Raw genomic sequence first — 18,395 nt, 5'->3', positions numbered from 1 at the left:
CCAGTAATTACGCAAATTATAATTTTGCGGGTTTGATTTTTATTACACGATGTTATTCCTTCACCGTGGAAGTCAATCGTGATTATTTGTTGAGTACGTATTTCATTAGAAAAATTGGTACCCGCCTGAGATTCGAACACCGGGTGCATCGCTTCAACACGAATGCACCGGACGTCTTATCCGTTAGGCCACGACGACTTCAGATGCATCGTGAATTCGAGCAATTTAATTAACGTTCTAAAATTCCTGCTTCGGGAAAAAAATGCATAATGAAATGAAAAATAAATCACAAGCGCTGAGAACGTTTATTTATTCAATAACAAAATAAATACAGCTTAACTTACTCCTTGCATGATTTTCGTGTTTATTTTCACTAGCTTTCGTTCATAACGTAACCGTTCGCCACAGATATAAAATATATCCAAACTGTAACAAAAAATATATCTATGTAAATAAATGAATAAAAGAAAATAAATTTTATTTTATTGATAATTTTATTTAATTGATTTTCTATTTTTTTAGTTGGATTTTCTATAAAAGCGTATTTTGTTAGTTTTTTTAAACTATTATTTATTTTTCATTTTTAGTTAAATTTTAATTATTTGGTTTTTATTTATTTTATTTTTAATTTGAATTGTCATCAGTCCTTAATAAATAAGTATACCAAATTTCGAGTTAATCCGACATTTTGGAGGGGGTTAAAATCATGTTCAAAGAGTCCGTTACAAACATACATACGTCTGAAGCTAATAAAAGTGTATTAAAATCAGAAGTCTTACCGCATGACGGAGCACATTACAAGAGAACGGCTTGATGGATTTTACAGATTTATTTTTAAGTTATTTGCTAATAGGATAAGGAAGTTAAGTAGCATTGGCACGGTAGGCAGCGGCTTGGCTCTGCCCCTGGCATTGCTGAGGTCTATGGGCGACGGTAACCATCAGGTGAGTCGTATGCCTGTCTGCCTATAAGGGCAATAAAGAAAAAAAAATCGAATATTATAATACACAATATATCAAAACTGTTTCTATAATGGTAACACAAATAAAATACTGGCCTTATAAGCAAACCCAAAAACACTATAAATCTACTGGCCGGTAGCAATAATTAGAAATAAACCATTGGCTCACTGCAAACTGAATACATCATCATAAATCCACTGCACTCAATATAAAATAAACTTCTGACCTTTAGTAATATATAAAAATAAACGACTAGCCCATAGTAATATGCAGAAATAAGCTACTACACCTTAGGAAATGGACGAAATAAAAATTATTTGCTTCTGTAAGCATAAGTACATATAATTAGTTTGATAATTATTGATGAAGCCGTGATGTTCTGAAAAATCAAACATAAACGATATTTTTTCAATGATCCTCTTATTCTGTATTAAATAGATGAGCGAAATAAAACAGTTCCAAATATTTCACAGCGAAGTTAATTTCCATGAAACCAGACAGCAGCAGACAGCTTTTTAGTTCATTAATGTTTTTTTCGTACGTTTTCCTACGGTCCACTTTCAATTAGTAAGCTTCGGTCTGAAAGCTCAAAAAATAAAAAAAAAGCTCGTTGCCATATGTACGTCGCGCGTCAGTATGAAACTTTTGTGTCCGTCTGGTGAACGAATTAGTTGGGCCTTGCTTTGTCGTTTAACGGAGAGAGAGTTGATTTAAATCAGTTGACCACGTTTTTCTCAGTAAACTTTACTATTGTTACGCACTGGGGTACGAGATAAATAAAATTCCACCAAAGTACAACTTAAAAACTGTATTCAACACTGAAGACACTAAAACACTTTAAAACGCTCAACAAACACTTTAAAACTTTCAATTCGCTTGTTCCGCTTCGCTTCGGGTGATCCCTTCGCTGTTTCGCTTCGAGTAGTTCCGATTACTGACTGACTCTGCGTGCCATCCCTACAACGCTTTTATAGCCGATACCTCATCCCTAGAATTATCGAGAATATTCCACACCTCTCTAGTAGCAGTTTCGGCTATCTGACAATAGATGGCGTTGTAATTTTCGAGCATTCTGGGTACTCCTTCGATATCCGTTCGACTATTCGGCGATAGATGGCGTTACTCTTATCGCCGTAACACTATTATGACGTTCTTGTCAGATAAACATACAGTCGATCTGATAGTGAGTGGTGACTGTCGCTCGTGGACATCAGCAATGCCAGGGGCACAGATAAGCCACTGCTTATTGAAAAGCGAATTCAAAGGGCGTATACACATTAAATTATCACACATCAAAGGAAATTGACGACACCAATGCCGTGTTTATTAATATCAATTGAATTAATAAGCTATAATGAAATACTTTATTGGTTGTTTGCACGAATAATTAAGCGGAGACTATTCGACAGCTTGATCAACACTAGGTGAAGGAATACATATTTGAATTGCTTAAAACATCTAACATAAAAAAAGAAGAAATAAATTCACACATTCGACACGTAATAGTTTTGATATTGGAGAAATTCGAAAGCAAATTGAATTTTAATCGAATGCCTTTTTCGTAAAATTAATTTTAATAATATCGAAAACTGTAAAGTATTCGTTACATCGGGATATCTATACTAATATTATAAAAAGGAACGATTTGTTTGTTTGTTTGTATTGAATAGGCTCCGAAACTACTGAACCGATTTGAAAAATTATTTCACTGTTTGGAAGCTACACTATCTCCGAGTGACATAGGCTATTTTTTTTTAACAAAAATTAGGTATCCTTACTAAAAAAATTGTTAAAGACCCGAGCGAAGCCGGAGCGGGCCGCTAGTCTATACTAATATTATAAATAGGAACGATTTGTTTGTTTGTTTGTATTGAATAGGTTCCGAAACTACTGAACCGATTTGAAAAATTCTTTCACTGTTTGGAAGCTACACTATTCCCGAGTGACATAGGTTATAATCTTTTTTTGAAAAAAATTACGGATCCTTACTAAAACTCTAATAATGTAACTCAAGGTGTAAAAATACTAAAACATTCTTAACATCGCGTGCCCTGCGAAAACTATTAATGATAGAATAAAATAATGTACTACGACTTTGTAGAACACATTATTATTTACAAAAAGTGAAGCGTCAGCATATATCTAACTATTATAGTTATGCCGCAATAAGTGTTCTTTTATTTAAAAAAATAAAACAAAGTCAAATATCGTTGCCGTTTTTGTTAAAGACCCGAGCGGAGCCGGAGCGGGCCGCTAGTAGTATTATATAATGTCGATAATAGGCAAGATCAAACCGTAAAACCAGTTTTGATTATGTCTACGACTCAAGAAAACTAAATAAAATACTACTACGCCTTCTTCTATAAAATAAATCTTATAAATTTATTAGCTTACGCACACATAGCATACGTAGCACTTAGGAGCCACATAGAGACGGCAACACAAGCACTCAGCTAGAAACGAGATCAAAATCTCAATGGAATAAAAATCTCTATCTAAATAATAATAATATTTAGAACGTAGAATCTTCAACGTTTTAAAATCGTGAATATTCGTAAACTTCCATACTTTATTAAGCTTTCAGAGAATCAATTACTGATAAGGCTATTTACGGAGAATTTTCTAGTTTATTAATTATTTATTAAGACGGAACGTGAACTTGAATCAGTGAACGTGCTTCTAAATACAATCGACTTGCTCCATAGCTTAATTTACGCGTAAGTACTGTTCTATAATATCCCAGAGTTCGGATCTCTGAAGAACTGATATAGTCGCGATATCAATTGGCATATAAGGATCTCTATCTATTATATCATAGAGCTTGTTGCTTCTTCATATGTTGTTGCAGCTTTCGAAGGAAGACAAGTCCGGCACACATAATAGTGGCCGTGTTACGGTCACTAATTGGTTAAATAATGTTATAAAGGGTTCGGGATAAATAAAACTTTCACCGAAGTACAAATTAAAACTCTATTAAACATGAAGGAATAACATCGTGTAATTAAAATCAAACCCGCAAAATTATAATTTGCGTAATTACTGGTGGTAGGACCTCTTGTGAGTCCGCACGGGTAGGTACCACCACCCCGCCTATTTCTGCCGTGAAGCAGTAATGCATTTCGGTTTGAAAGGTGGGGCAGCCTTTGTAGCTATACTGAGACTTTAGAACTTATATCTCAAGGTGTGTGGCGCATTTACGTTGTAGATGTCTATGGGCTCCAGTAACCACTTAACACCAGGTGGGCTGTGAGCTCATCCACACATTTAAGCAATAATAAAAAAACACTTAGACCACTTACATAATACTTTACAATTCGTAATTCACTTCTTCCGCTTCGCTTCAGGTGATCCGTTTGCTGTGTTTCGCTTCGAGTAGCGTTTGTTTTTTCGCTTCGAGTAGATCCGATTACTGACTGCTTTCGTGTCATAATCTGCAACGCTTTTATAGTCGACACGAGAACTCTACAATTATCGAGAACATTCCCAATAGGGCGAGTCGTTTCAATGTGTTTCCGCTATTTCATAATAGATGGCGTTATGCTTCTCGAGCGTTCTCGATATTACTAGTTCTTTTAATGTTCGTTTCTGCTATCCGATGACAGACGGCGTTACTCGTACCGATGTAACAGTAATATCGCTTTCTCTTAGAATTTCTCACGTTCGATATACTCCACAGTTTTCGTGGTCACGGCCAACTAAGTTGTTGTTCGGCGATGCTTGATAATTGTACTAGCTTTTTTTTAATAGTTTATGAGCAATGCTTACTGATTAATGCTTATCTACAGTCCGAAGGAGCTCAGAGTATCTGGAGGTCTGGCTTTGTTTGACTTTGACTTAAGATTTCGTTTTTACTATAAGGGGATACCAGCTACTATGTATTAAATAAATTATGTATTACGACTATGAACAGCGCTTTCAGAGCTCAGTGGCACCAAGCGTGGAGGGAACGTCGATTTCCAAGAAAGTAAATACTACCTATAAGGTTTCCGAGAAGTATTTCCCGAAGGTTTTTTGGTGGCTAAATCATTGACTTTAGTTTAACGTTTCTCGTAATGCCCTTTTCATTTGTTTATTTCTCTCGACGCAAGTGAAGTAGCTTAAGATCATCATTGGAACTTTTCGAATTGAATATCAGTAAATGCAATAAGCTTTAACGTATTCTAAATAATTACGGAACAACTTTTAGGTTAGCTCTATAAATACCAGGCACACTAACTAAACTACTTGCCACTAACAGGCAAAATAAATAAAAAATTGTGTGTGTGTTACACACAATTTTTTTTTTATTGCCCTTGTAGGCAGACGAGCATACGGCCCACCTGATGGTGAGTGGTTACCGTCGCCCATGAACTTCAGCAATGCCAGGGGTAAAGCCAAGCCGCTGCCTACCGCTCAATACTCTCCACAAGCCTCGTTTGAAGCAGGACATGCCATAGCGCTCGGGAAACACCGTGGAGGGGAGCTCATTCCATAGCCGGATGGTACGTGGCAAAAAAGACCTCTGGAAACGCACTGTGGATGACCGCAGTGGCTCCAGGTAGTATGGATGAACTCTACTACGGTGGCGGGCGGTGCGATGGTAAAAACGAGATGCCGGTATCATCTCGAACAATCCCTCAGAGCACTCGCAAATCTGTATGGTTGAGATTTTTGCGTAAAACAAATATTAAATTATACGTTAATGCTTGATCTTTTTTGCTTATGATGAATCCGTTCACAATAAAATCCAGAGAAAACGTGTAACACTGTTTGTGAAGCTCGTTTTTATGTGTGAGTGTTTGATCCCTACAAATAAGTCATGAAAGTTTGGCAAACATCGTTTACGCGGCGCTTCTCAAATATAGCAAAAAAAACTTGCTATAAAAGTTAAGTCCATCAAATTATTTGACGAATAAATTCGATTCGTCCAGCTATTTGAACATCTACCGTCCCGTCCGCCTGAAGTAATTTACAGTTTTATGAAAACTAGTGGCCCCGCAGTAGTCGAGATTCGACTATAATTTATTTAAAATTATAAGTTTAAACATTATTATGATTCTATTGTCAAACACTATTATATTTCGACTATAATCATAGTATTCGCCAAAACTGCACTACAGATCAATAATATTAAAGACTAACAATATTAATCTACTATTTTCAATTCGACCCCAGACTTTTTAAAGAATAACAAAAGTTTCCCAATTGACAGTAAATAAAGAGTACATTTTTATGTATGTGTTGTGTCAAATACATGGTAGTGTGTGTAATGTTTTCTTTATTGATTTAAATTATCTTTTATTCATTGTTGTAAAAAAATATTAGCATTGTGCACTCCTTCTCTATATTCTCTATAAGTGTGAGAAATTTCATACTCCTCCGTTCGCGCAATTTTCGTAAAAAGGGGTACAAAGTTTTTGCTTCACGTATTAATATATAGATAAAAACGCCATAGAAAAGTATTTTTGTAACATTGGATTCTTTAGTATTAAATACCACCCACTTTGAGGTTTGAAAAACTCTTTATTGTACAAGAAAAAGTTCGGCTTTAACGTGTAAGATAAAATATTGACCCAAAAATATACCATTGAAATAAGAATCACTTTTTAATATTATCAAACACGCCAAGGCTGTATATTTTTAATACGCTTTTATTAGCTTCAGACGTATGTGTGTTAGTATGAATCTGAATATTTGATCATGATTTTGACCCTCTTCAAAACGTCGGACTAACTCAAAAGTTTGGCATACTTACTAAGGACTGATGACAATTCAATATTTAAAAAAAATTGAAAAAATTGAAATTGAACTAAATAATGAAAAAAATTTTTAATAAATTTGAATTAAAAATAGTGTAAGAAAAAAAAAAAATTATTGTAAAAAAGCGTAGGGTGCTTTTCGGGATATTATCAAAATAACCCTTCTACTCATATCTGTTCATAAAATATTTGTAACCACTGATACCAAGCACCCCATTCTTTTTTTACAATAAAATCATTTTTTCTTACACTATTTTTAATTAAAATTTATTTTCAATTTTTTAGTTGGATTTACTATAAAAGCGTATTTTTTCTAGTTTTTTTAAACTATCATTTATTGTATCCAAATTGATACAGTTATAAGTATTTCGATAGTCTGACCCAGTGTAATCTTTATCGGTGTGACTAATTATCAAGAGACTACTTACGAAATAAATATGTTATTATGAGCACAAGCAAAGCGGACGACGAGAGCCAGTCCATCTCCCCAAAGATACATCTGTCGTCATATAGCACGCACTCGAAGCAAATTGCGATGACGAGAAAGAACGCAAATACTATGTTCAAGAACAGGACCCATACGAATACTTGGACCATCCCTTCGGAGTTCTGAAAGAAAGGTTATTGTAATCGAGAGGATGCGGTTTCCATAGAAATACAAAATAAAAAAAAATTAAACTACTCTTTAAGAGAGAAAGGTAGTATGCACACACTGCTTTCTCGCTTGCTCCTACAGTGTGACACAGATAATATAATAGGCCAGCTATGTTTTTAAGATATACATACGTAATTTAACTGGTTATGAGAGAGTGAAAGAAAGAAAATGTGTGCTCGCACCCACTCTCTTGCCCCTAGAGTAATATACGAAATATAACACTCTCCCTTTCTACCTTCACTAACTTATATCTCCCTCTCAACTCCCGTTCGCTTCGCCCGATCACACTTTTCGTAACGCTCTCGTCACGCATTAACCAGCTCACTCTACAACTCAAGCGTGCATAAAGAAGTTCAACTTCGAAAAACCACCTTAAAAAGAAGTGTGGTGTCGTGGGACACCGGATAGGAACGAAGTTTCTTATTATAAAAATATTAATTTTAAGTTCTATTCGAGGTATAAAAAAATAAAACTGGAGGTTTCGCAACAACCCACAGTCATTCGGTAACGCGCGAACTTATTGTGGTACACTTCATTCACGGTTGTTTGCATAAGAGTTAGTGTATTGCGCAAACGAACGCTCTGAGATCGTGGTCAATGAATGATAAAAAAATATGTTATTTTTTGTACGTTATTACAAAGTTAAGTCGTACACTATGTGCATTACTAATTAAAATCTTACGTTACGGACGTTTTTTCCCGGTTAGGGTACCCCTCCGCATCCTCCCATAAGGAATTTCGTTTCAAAAAAATTATCGAATAAAAAACCTCCGAAAAAGTCGGTTAATAAATTTCGCTTCTAAATAAGACTAACAGTCAGAGTACCAAATAGCAGAACGACGCCCATCAGCATAAAGAACACCGACATGGTTGTAACTCCGGACCTTATCAGCGACCCGATGTGTGAGAACGCTTTGTTGGGATCTACAGCAGAAAACACATGCTTAAGTTAAGTGTTATTTTACACAAAAACATATCGAATCTTCGTTAGATTAAATGTTAAACAAAGGGACATTTGCAATGACTAGTGGTCGCCCAATGGTCGAAACTCGACTATAATTAATTTAAATTATAAGTTTGAACATTATTATGGGTCTATTGTCACATTTCACAGCAGGACGATTTCACAGCCCACCTGGTGTTAATTGGTTACCGGAGCCCATAGACATCTACAACGTAAATGCCGCCACCCACCTTGAGATATGACTTCTAAGGTCTCAGTATAGTTACTATTCATACTCAGGCATTATATGTCTGGATAAGACCGAATAACATTTTATTGAATTCACCTCTGATTGTGGTAACATTCTTCAGATTGTCATAACTAACGTTGGAGTGTTGCTCTATGACGCTCAGCGTAATACCTCCAGTCGTCTGCAATATAGGATTAACAATGTATTATATAGCATTATATATCTATACATATAAATAAAATTGGAGTGTCTGTTTGTAATATTGAAATAACCGCTTTTTACTACATGCATATGAATATATATACGGTAATTACACCAAAATAACATTTTTTACAATTTTTGTCTCTGTCTGTTTGTTCCGGCTAATGTCTGGAACGGATGGACCGATTTTGACGAGACTTTAACTGATAGGTAGCTGATGATATAAGGAGAAACTTAGGCTACTTTTTTTAGACTAGCTTCGCCCCGCGGCGTCACCTGCGATACGACAATAGTCGCGGGTAACATTGCGAGACTCAGCTATCAATTGAATGTTTCCGAAGCGAAGCGAGGGCGGGTCGCTAGTCTTATATATAAAATTCTCGTGTCACAATGCTATTTACCATACTCCTCTGAAACGGTTTGATCGATTTTTATGAAATTTTATATGCATGTTCAGTAGGTCTGAGAATCGGTTACTATCAATTTTTATACTCCTAAGTGATAAAGGTTGTCCAACCCTATTTTTTATTTTTTTGGAGATTTTTTTTTTTTATAATGAGGCGTTATGTGGTTGAATGAGGTTTTGTTATTTTTATATTCCCTCATCGTTCACAGCGCTACATGCTTCTTTCACTCATTTACCTTACACACTTACAAAAAGTTTTTTTTTTCTATACTAGAAATTCTCTAGAAATCTTATATTTGGCAAAACAACGTTTGCCGGGTCAGATAGTTATTATATAAATATTAATAGAATTTTCTTCGGTTTTCGCGAGCATTGAACATAAAATTATCTTTAGGGTTCATTTTTTTATTATTATTTCCAATGTTACGAAAACTTTAGTTCTCACAGACGAATGATCAACTATATAATAGGTGAACCGTAAATTTAGGTTAAATTGTTATTAAAACTAGCTCGGATGGTCGGAAAATGATACAAAATACATGTAAACTTACCCAGCGCCTACTTCATTCAAAATGCTAAAATGTTCATATTTACGTAGCTGCTTGACTATGCCCCTGTCATTGATTATGTCTGTCAGTGACGTCGACTATTTAATAATAGATGGGTCGAAGCCTAGTTTGACTACCGAAAAAAAAGGACGGATTCCGGTATTTTTAGCTAGATGACAGCTCTGCCTATACCAACCTTGGATCCAACCGAATCTTAGTTCAGGTTTCGGTTGGATAACTCAACTTTCATGTCAATTACGAACGAATAGGAGATAGACATAGCCTCTGGCTTTCTGTGACATAAAAAAGCTTTTTTTAAGCTGCCGCCAACAAGTTATAGAACAACTCGCCGGAAGCGATAGTAATTTTCAACCTACCTCACTCACATCAACGCCTTTGTCGTATGTAAATCAAATTTAGCATGAAATTGTATGTAATGCGAAAAATGGACACCAATAAATAAATAATCATTTTGGTTTTTTTTATTTTGAAACTAAACAAAAAAATTAATTTAGCGAAATAAATGATTGAAAATTTTGATAATTTATCATTTTGTTTACAAAACAGGTTATGATTGTGCACACTCACTATAGCTAGAACGGAAATAAAAAGCATTCCGATCCTTAATGATATAAAATAACAACAATTCTCCGCTTCTGGTATTAGTTCACACATTTCGCAGTAGATCGTTTAGTAAAAGTTTTCATAAAACACCAAAACTATTATAAAATTTTGCAAAAATCAACATAAATAAAAAAGTCTGTCAGAAATTTTCAATAGCAGTATTTGCATTTTGCGAACAGGAAAAGCAAAGGTATCACACGATCCAGCCTAATCTTTTATATATTCTAATACATGAAAAAAAATATCGAGTGAAATAAGTGAAAAATTATGTAGATGAAATGAGGTGAAGTTTATTTATTTTAGACTGTAAACAATTGGGATGAAATTAAATAAGGCGAGATGAGATGGGATGAAATAAAGTCTCAGTAAAATAGAGGTTATTTACAGAGACTTTAGTGGACTTTTTTGAAGAACCCGAGAAGCTATGTCTAGCGGCTCTGTTTCATTTTTTGGAATTTGTGAAATATCACAGATACTAAACAGTTCAAACAAAATAAAATAATTCACAAAACTACACTCATCGCGTTTCCGCCAAACTTCAGAAATTTTAAAAGCTTATAAGATGATTAGATTCCAAAAACATTGACATTCAATACGACCATTTTCACCTGGACTTGAATGTTTCCATTCCCACTCCTCGTTAGCTCAATTTACCAGCCAAATCAACTCTAAGAAAACCTCCAAGTTCCATTCCGGGGAAACCCAATATCTTCGATGCAGATATCTAGCGTAAGCCTTCTAGATGTGCTCATTATTTTGTATAGGTTTAAAAATCGTTGCTTAACAAAAAAATTCATTACGAGATCCACACCTAACTATACCATTATTAAGTTACATACTCTGACAGAGCACTGTGTCTAGACAGTTAATTAGTTTTTGGCTACGTCGTAGCGCTTCGTAGCTGGAAGTCGTAGCTCCGCTTCACTCTCGTAGACAAATGAGTAATGATATCGAGGAGACTGTAATTCTTGGAAATTCAATTTTCCCATTTCACTTGCTGCTTTCTCCTTAATGGAATACGCTACTTTCATACTAATATTAAAAGGTAAACATTTGCAGTGACAAAACTAGACTGATGTTCGAATTAAAAGCTCATTTTTATTTTAAATTAGGCAGAGTTTCAGTACAGTAGTCATTATTTCTGCCGTGAAGCAGTAGGTATTGCGTTTCGGTTTGAAAGGCGGGGGGGGCAGTCGTTGTAACTATACTGAGACCTTAGAACTCATATCTCAAGGTGGGTGGCGGCATTTACGTTGTGGATGTCTATGGGCTCCGGTAACTACTTAACACCAGGTGGGCTGTAAGCTCGTCCACCCATCTATGAAATAAAAATAAATCATAAAAAATTAACATTTAAAACGGGAAAACTAAATTTTATCCAGTATGGTATTGCGAAAAATTATGGTTTAGCGATAGGCCTATGTCCAGCAGTGGGCATAAAGGCTGATGATGATGATGATGATGATAATGATAGACCTTGGTCGTGCCCCTAGTATTGGTACCCGTCAGCGACAGTAACCATGAGGCGAACCGTATGCTTGTCTGCTTATAAACGCAATAAAAAAATAGCTGAAGGTGGAAAGCTTCGTTCATGTTACACCACCAATAAGCTCCAGTAGCCACTTAACACCTGACGGTACATTAGCCTTTCTAAAAGCAAACAATACCCTCTCAATTTTACGTCTAAAGGAATGAATGAATATTTTTATACGACTCAGTATATTTCTCGCACACTTCAACAATATACTCTTACAAATGAACAAACATCATTCGGTTATTCGCATCGTAATATTTTTATTGAGACGTTGTTTGTGAAAGATACGTCGCGGACATGAATATTTTATTACAGGTGTTTGTTTGAAACAAACATATAACAGCGCGTTACATTATTAGATAATGCAAAGCAATTCATTTCGGAAACATTTATTAAATTTATTAATTTATGAACAATAACTGAAGTCGTCGTGGCCTAAAGGATAAGACGTCCGGTGCAATCGTGTCGAGCGATGCACCGGTGTTCGAATCCCGCGGGCGGGTACCAATTTTTCTAATGAAATACGTACTCAACAAATGTTCACGATTGACTTCCACGGTGAAGGAATAACATCGTGTAGTAAAAATCAAACCCGCAAAATTATAATTTACGTAATTACTGGTGGTAGGACCACTTGTGAGTCTGCACGGGTAGGTATCACCGCCCCGCCTATTTCTGCCGTGAAGCAGTAATGCGTTTCGGGTTGAAAGGTGGGGCAGCCGTTGTAATTATACTGGGACCTTAGAACATATATCTAAAGGTGGGTATCGCATTTACGTTGTAGATGTCTATGGGCTCCGGAAACCACTTAACACCAGATGAGCTGTGAGATCGTCCACACATCTATGCAATAAAATAAAATTAATTTGTTTTTGTGTTCTTTTTTAGCCGTATAGCCTAGAATAACAATACTCTAGTTACTGTGAAAGAGGATGTATTCATCACAGAATGAGCAACAGCGCTATTTGACTACGATACCAATATACTGTCTTCGCTAGCAAACTTATCTTCTTTATACGTATGGCAATGAAGATGTTTATATCCATGCCTATATATATACGACCGCGTACTGGAAGACGTAGCGCGGGTAGGCCTCTCACAAGATGGGCCGACGATCTATTGAGGTCCGCGGGGATCCGCTGGATGCAGGCAGTGCAGGACCGGTCTTTGTGGCGAGGCTTGGGGGAGACCTATGTCCAGCAGTAGACGTCCATGGACTGATAAGAAGAATATATACACTGAAATTCGATCAAGTTCTGGCGGGGTATATGTAAATATTTATTGGATATTATCATGCGACGGTAATCAATCACAATGAGGTAGGGCATATGGTCGCTGGCATACGATGTTAAGGAAAAGCGTGCGCGTCGCAAGACTAGGTATTCCCTCACTCCCGTGAAAAACGAGCCTGCTTAACTTGGCAACACTGGTGACAATAGAATAAATAAGGGCCAATAAAATGGAGTCCAGTGAATTGTATATGTTTAAAAAATATGAAGCGACAGCATTAATTCAAAAATAAAATCTTCTTCCATCTACCATGATCGGATATAAACACACTCCTCGATATTTCACACAATTTTAATTGAAAAAACAAAACATTTTATATCACTGAAATATCACCAGATAGGTACTTGAGAGACATCCTCAAACTATTCACGACAAGCACGAAATACGCGGTCACTGAAAAAAACAAACAACATTAAACACGTTAATCTACAAAAAAAAAGAATAATTTATGACCCAGAGAAGATCTTGAAGAATTACAGTTATAAAAACAGTCTATTAGAACTTACGAACCCATACTCTGACTTGCCACTATACTATTACCAACAGAACCACCACTATCATTGTAAGTCGACTGGTACGTTAGCATCTTCAGAGAACATGACACATATCCTTCTTCAAATAAGGCCATTGTTGATGTCCATGAGCCACAGCGCCTACTCATTAGACAGATAATTTGTTCAACTACCTCCCAAAGTATAAAAATACAACAACAAAAAAGCTAATTTAGTAAATAGTCCATTAATGACGTTAATGAGCCACAACGCCTACTCATTATTAGACAGATAATTTGTTCAACTACCTCCCAAACTATAAAAATAAAACAAAAAAAGATGTGTGGTGTCGTGGGACACCGGATAGGAACGAAGCTCCTTATTATAAAAATATTAAGTTCTATTCGAGGTATAAAGAAAATAATTATTCGGATATACATTTTTTATTATATTTTTTTTATTGATAAAAATGAAAAATAATAATAACCGTCATCACGTTGACTATATATACTGCATAGCCATCATACTAATACATAAATAATAAAAATCTTACGTTACGGACGTTTTTTCCCGGTTACGGTATCCCTCCGCATCGTCCCATAAGGAACTTCGTTCCAAAAAAAAAAACGAATTTAGGAAATGAATTATCAAAAGTATACTCACAAAGCACTATAACGAAGATAAGACAGAGCAGAACGCCTCCAGCCATCAGACAGTTATTGTGGATGAAGAAACAGAACGTGCTAAGGAAAGTAAAGAGCAAGACAACTGTGCTGCTGTAGACGATAGCCCCCCACTGGTAGATCTCGATCAGCACCGGTAAGTTCTAAAAGAAACGCCAAAAGCACATAAATCAAGGACGACGACAACGAGCTTCGAATCGCAAAAGCTTCACTGAAAAATAAATCTAATAAAATATTTATAGCTACTGATACCATGCACCACACGCTTTTTTTTACAATAAAATGATTTTCTTTACACTATTTTTAATTCAAATTTATTAAAATTTATAATCAATTTTTTTTAAACTATTATGTCTTTTTCATTTTTTTGGTGGATTTCCATTTTTTTTTTTTCCATATTTTTTTAAATATTGAATTGTCATCGATCCTTAATAAGTGTACCAAATGTCGAGTCAATCCGACGTTTTGAAGGGGGTGAAAGTCATGTTCAAAGATTCCATTACAAACATACATACGTCTGAAGCTAATAAAAGCGTATTAAAAAACAATGGTGATTCGCTTGAACTAAATGTGTTTTATTGCACAATTTACAATTAATTGTATATGAAAATGTTGACGTAAGCTATTTCCAAACTATGTATTATAATTTTTTTCTTATGTAATTAAAACCATTTTTACGTTTTGATCACGCGTGTTTCTTATTTTTATTCTTTCTGCCGTATCTAGTACCAGACTTCACAGTTTACGTGGTCACGGACGAAAACGAATTGTAAAAAAAAATACATGTGTGCAATTCACACGTGGTAGAAGTGAAACCTTCCAAAATTAAAATACAATTATCCTAAACGTCTTAAGTATATGTAAAATTTTGTCATTAGTAAATAATTGTAAGGTAGCGCCCTCTGTGAATTGATATTTTAATTTCACGTATAATCCTAAATTAAAATTCACTACAAGAGCTTTCATACACACGTTAGTATTAAAAAATCTCACAGATGGCGCTGTATTAAATAGTATGTATATTTCTGTCTCATTCTTTGCTGGCTTCATCCTACACATTTTTGTATTTGTGTCTCTTACCTGTCGTTTTTTCCGTTGCATCCGGTTTGAAATCACAACGATTCTAAAGAAGTTTTCACTTCAATAATATACCTATAGAGATACTTTTACTCGTGGTAGGACGCTTTGTGAGTTTGCACGTGTAAGTACCACCATCCTGCCTGACTGACGTGAGGCAGTAGTGCATTTTCAAAACCCCTGATACCTAGTTTAATACAATACTTACACAGCAAGCTCCCAATAGAAGTAAAACACTGACGGAGCACAACAAAATGGACGCCATGCCCAGAACCATTTGGACCGTCGTCTCCGATGATGTGCTGAAGTTCGAGAGCACATTCTCCATGTCCCAGAACCCGGACGTTTGGTTCACGTTTGGCGCGAAAGTCAAACCGACGATCTGTGGACGAGGTTTTCAATATTAGTACTTTACGAGCGTCTAGTTCAATTTGGAATTATAGAAAAAACAAAAGACATGTACCACTAAATTATATTCTAGTAATAACAATTATGCTGTCTATTTCTATTTACTAGAGGTCCCGCAGTAGTCGAAATTCGACTATAATTAGTTAATTAGGAATTGTAAGTTTGTACACTATTATGATTGTATTTTATACTTCTATAATCACAAATTTCGCCAAGGCTACACTATAAAAAATATTATCAAAGACAAACAATATTTAATCTATTCTCAATTTGACCACAGACGTCAAGAACAAAAGTTTGACAATCAATAGTATGCATGCGTGTGTGCGTCAAATACATGGTATGTAGTGTGTGTAATGTTTTATTTATTGATTTAATGTATCTTTTATGCATTATTTAAAAAAAATATTAGCATTGTGCGCTTCTTCTCTATATTTTCTATAAGTGTGGAAAATTTCATGCTCCTCCGTCCGCGCAATTTTCGTAAAAAGGGATACAAAGTTTTTGCTTCACGTATTAATATATAGATGTTATGTATACTTATATATGCTATGTGTGTACTCTTTTAAAATTTTATTTTATATCAATTCGTTATATCCATTCGTTTCCACGCGCAAGAGTAAATTACGCCACACGTATTTTCACATTCTAATAACGTCGCTTATTAAGTACCATTTTCTAACCTTTGAAGCGAAATTCGGGATTGCTTCGTGACAGAAATAGGCGAGACCCGCGCGGCCTTATTAAAGCGACACAAATTGAAAAGGAAAACGCTGCGAGTGATCACGTTAAATCATAATTGCTGACATGTCAGCGTCGCGGGCTGGATGATGAATGTTTGTATACGAACCACGGCTCCCGTGTCACGTATAAATAAATACCTTTTTAGAACGAACGGAAGGCATTCGTCACTTTTGTGTCAGTTATTGGATTTTTAATACGCTTTTATTAGTTTCAGACGTATGTATGTTAGTATGTAACGGAATCTTTGAACATGATTTTGAGCCCCTTCAAAACGTCGGATTAACTCGAAATTTGGTATACTTGTTAAGGACCTATGACAATTCAATATTAAAAAAAATTGAAAAAAAAAATAAGTAAAAAAATTGAAATTCAACTAAAAATTGAAAAATAAATTACCATTTCAAATTATTATGTCGTAGATATATAAGCATTGTTTTTGTTTTAAGTTAAAGTTTTTTATAAAGATTTTTTTGAAATCATCAATTTCTTCATTCAATTTCAAATTAGCAATTATTGCTTACATTGGTGGCCAAGCTGACGCCCCATCTGGTGTTAAGTGTCTACCGGAGCCCATAGACATCAACAACGTAAATATCGCATTGGGACACGAGTTCTAATGTCTCAGTTTTTAAAGTACAACGGCTGCCCCATCTTTCAAACCGGAACGCATTACTGCTTCACGGCAGATATAGACAGGGTGGTGGTACTTAACCGTGCGGACTCACAAGACGTCCTACCATTGGTAAATGATTACAGCATATAGATGCTGTAGTATAGACCAAAACTGTGCTATACAGTTTTAAAATCCAAATTAACTAATCCAGTTTGCGTTTTTCGTATTCTTCTATAATTTTTTATTTATTGCTTAGATGCTTAGTTGGGTGGACGAGCTCACAGCCCACCTGGTGTTAAGTGGTTACTGGAGCCCATAGACATCTACAACGTAAATGCCCCACCCACCTTGAGATATAAGTTCTAAAGTCTCATAACTGCTTCACGGCAGAAATAGAGTGATGGTACCTACCCGGGCGGACTCACAAGACGTCCTACCGTTAGTAAATGATTACAGCATCTATACCAAAACTGTGCTATACAGTTCCGAAAACCAAATTAACTAATCTAATTTGAGTTCTTCGTATTCTTCTATCATTATGGTAGATTATGAATTAGTGCGTACACCAAATCCTCATGAGGTGTTATGGAGTGATACTCACGAAAGAAAATGCGGCTATCATCACAGTTCCAGCCCTTAAGAAACAACAGAAGCAACAGCTTATAACGGTCGGTAGCTTATCCATGAACTTCATTTTGAATGATGATTAGATTTTAGGGATTTTTTTTGCGTTTACATTAAAATACTTGATAATTTCGTCTGACGTATGCCAGTAACAGAAGACTCACGGAGTTTTGACGGAAGGCTATTTAAAAAAAAAGGTTTCACTCTTCTTATATAACTATAATTCTTCGAGAAGTCGATATTCGAATGAAACTAGTTACTGATCGCGCCAAAACACGTAACACAAACATTTTAATAAAATGTTTTTCAATCTTATTATAATACGAAATGTTATCCGCGATTTCGCCCATGTCGTTAAGGAAAAGCGTTAGTATAACTTCTCGTGGAAACGAGTTGTTTTTTCCTCATAAAAGATAGTCTATGTCAATCTAATACAATCACTAAAACAAAATATTAATCTCTTACTTCGTTTCAACGTGAAAGAAAGATACAAAAACACAAACAAACAAACGCATTTTCAAATTTTCAATATTAAAATATTAATATTGAATGTATTAAATAACTAAGTACCTCATAGCTTAGAGACTCACTGGCGTATTATTAT

At 35.4% G+C, this 18,395-nt stretch overlaps 2 protein-coding genes across 2 annotated transcripts; both read right to left on the bottom strand.

Moving 5' to 3' along the window:
- Positions 1–286: 286 nt before the first annotated feature.
- Positions 287–10,497, bottom strand: LOC101740351 (uncharacterized). The gene is made up of 5 exons (XM_021348445.3): positions 10,292–10,497; positions 8,645–8,729; positions 8,170–8,279; positions 7,129–7,309; positions 287–426 (listed from the first exon to the last, which is right to left on the bottom strand). The coding sequence occupies exons 1-5, from the start codon at positions 10,376–10,378 to the stop codon at positions 374–376; spliced, it is 516 nt and encodes a 171-aa protein (XP_021204120.1). The 5' UTR covers positions 10,379–10,497; the 3' UTR covers positions 287–373.
- Positions 10,498–13,424: 2,927 nt separating this feature from the next.
- Positions 13,425–17,958, bottom strand: LOC101740218 (uncharacterized). The gene is made up of 4 exons (XM_004922035.4): positions 17,769–17,958; positions 15,611–15,784; positions 14,306–14,468; positions 13,425–13,544 (listed from the first exon to the last, which is right to left on the bottom strand). Exons 1-4 carry the CDS (start codon positions 17,859–17,861, stop codon positions 13,465–13,467), a joined length of 510 nt encoding a protein of 169 aa, XP_004922092.1. The 5' UTR covers positions 17,862–17,958; the 3' UTR covers positions 13,425–13,464.
- Between the last annotated feature and the right edge of the window lie 437 nt (positions 17,959–18,395).

Source organism: Bombyx mori, chromosome 26 (genome assembly GCF_030269925.1).
Source record: "Bombyx mori chromosome 26, ASM3026992v2".
NCBI classification, from domain to species: domain Eukaryota; kingdom Metazoa; phylum Arthropoda; class Insecta; order Lepidoptera; family Bombycidae; genus Bombyx; species Bombyx mori.
This window is presented reverse-complemented; position numbering and strand designations above follow the sequence as displayed.

What these genes read in the sequence shown, in the direction of transcription:
- LOC101740351 (XM_021348445.3), bottom strand. Translation starts at nt 10,378, where the DNA reads ATGTGTGAACTAATACCAGAAGCGGAGAATTGTTGTTATTTTATATCA. An exon ending in TTATTTCCGTTCTAGCTATA is followed by an intron (nt 8,730 to 10,291) that starts GTGAGTGTGCAC and finishes CCTATATTGCAG; the next exon opens with ACGACTGGAGGTATTACGCT. An exon ending in TGCTATTTGGTACTCTGACT is followed by an intron (nt 7,310 to 8,169) that starts GTTAGTCTTATT and finishes CCTTTCTTTCAG; the next exon opens with AACTCCGAAGGGATGGTCCA.
- LOC101740218 (XM_004922035.4), bottom strand. Translation starts at nt 17,861, where the DNA reads ATGAAGTTCATGGATAAGCTACCGACCGTTATAAGCTGTTGCTTCTGT. An exon ending in TTCTATTGGGAGCTTGCTGT is followed by an intron (nt 14,469 to 15,610) that starts GTAAGTATTGTA and finishes CGTTTCTTTTAG; the next exon opens with AACTTACCGGTGCTGATCGA. An exon ending in TATCTTCGTTATAGTGCTTT is followed by an intron (nt 13,545 to 14,305) that starts GTGAGTATACTT and finishes TGTTTTTTTCAG; the next exon opens with TGACCGCGTATTTCGTGCTT.